The sequence below is a fragment of the Plasmodium reichenowi genome, chromosome 11 (assembly GCF_001601855.1).
Source record: "Plasmodium reichenowi strain SY57 chromosome 11, whole genome shotgun sequence".
In the NCBI taxonomy this organism is placed as follows: Eukaryota; Apicomplexa; class Aconoidasida; order Haemosporida; family Plasmodiidae; genus Plasmodium; species Plasmodium reichenowi.
Genome location: NC_033656.1, coordinates 876704 through 878167, shown reverse-complemented (window position 1 = coordinate 878167; position 1464 = coordinate 876704). Strand labels below are relative to the sequence as shown.

General features: G+C 24.1%; 1 protein-coding gene across 1 annotated transcript; it reads left to right on the top strand.

Annotated features, from left to right (window-relative positions):
• Window positions 1-72: 72 nt before the first annotated feature.
• PRSY57_1123000 (ethanolamine kinase, putative) lies at window positions 73-1344 on the top strand (the record flags this gene model as incomplete). The annotated part of the gene is made up of 1 exon (XM_012908194.2): window positions 73-1344. One exon carries the CDS (start codon window positions 73-75, stop codon window positions 1342-1344), a length of 1272 nt encoding a protein of 423 aa, XP_012763648.1.
• Window positions 1345-1464: the final 120 nt, after the last annotated feature.

The window sequence follows — 1464 nt, the reverse complement described above, 5'->3', positions numbered from 1 at the left end:
TATTTATTTATTATTTATTCATTTTTATTTTTATTTTTTTAATATTTATTGTTAATCATTCCAGTTGTTATAATGGAATATCAACTAAGAGAAATTGATGAATCAGAGAAAGAAATAACTCAAGAAAGAAAAAAGAATAGTGTCACTACAAAAAATTTCGATAATTTGTCAAATAGTAATTCTCAAATTACGGAAATGACAAACGAACAAGGTGTGATACCGTTGAGGGAAAAGGATTTAACAATAAATGTTGGGGATAATAGAAATTTAAAAGTAGAAGAATTTATGACTACTTTTATAAGTAATGTTTTTGAAAATAAGAATGCATTGTTTTTATATTGTAAATATGTTTTATTATTTTATGGAAAAGAATTATTAAATGAAAATAATGTAGAATCTTTAAATTTTGAAATTATTAAAGGAGGGATAACAAATATATTGGTAAAGGTAGAGGATAATATTCATCAGAACAAATATTTGATTAGATTATATGGTCCCAAAACTAGCGAAATTATAAATAGAGAAAGAGAAAAATTGATATCTAATATATTATGTGATAAAAATATTTCGAAAAAAATTTATGTTTTCTTTCCAAATGGTAGAATTGAAGAATTTAAAGATGGTTATGCATTATCAAGAGAAGATATTAAAAATAAAGATTTTCAAAAAGAAATTGCTGAAAATTTAAGAATTTTGCATGATATTCAATTAGATGACAATATATATAAAAAATTACAAGAATTACAAAATATACAAGGAAATCGATCATCCTTTTTATGGAGTACACTATGGAAATATTTTAATACACTAAAAGAAGAAAGACAAAAAAAGTATTCATTTAATCCTAAAGCTTATATTTTAAAATTAATTGATTTCGATATGTTACAATCAATCATTACCGAAATTCAAGAATTATGTTGTAAAAAAAATTCACCAGTAGTTCTTTGTCATTGTGATTTGTTATCATCAAATATTATTAAAACAGAAGGATCATCCATATCATTTATAGATTTTGAATACTCATGTCCAATGGAAAGAGCATATGATATTGCTAACCATTTTAATGAATATGCTGGATTCAACTGTGAATGGGATTTAACACCTACTAGATCTGAAGAATACCATTTTATCAAACACTATTTAAAAACAGATGATGAACAACTTATCAATCAAATTATAGATGAAATACAACCTTTCTATATATGCTCACATATCGTTTGGGGGTTATGGGCATTGTTGCAGGGCCTACATTCAGTTATTGATTTTGATTTTATTAATTATGGTATGATCAGATTGACTGCTGCCTTTTCGGTAAAATTTAGGAGCAAATTGGAAAAAAACTAACTTTTTTTAATGGACAAAAAAAATTATGAACATGTTTTACACGTGCATGTGGATGACTGGACATTCCTCATACATACAAATATATATAATATATATATATATATATATATATATATATAT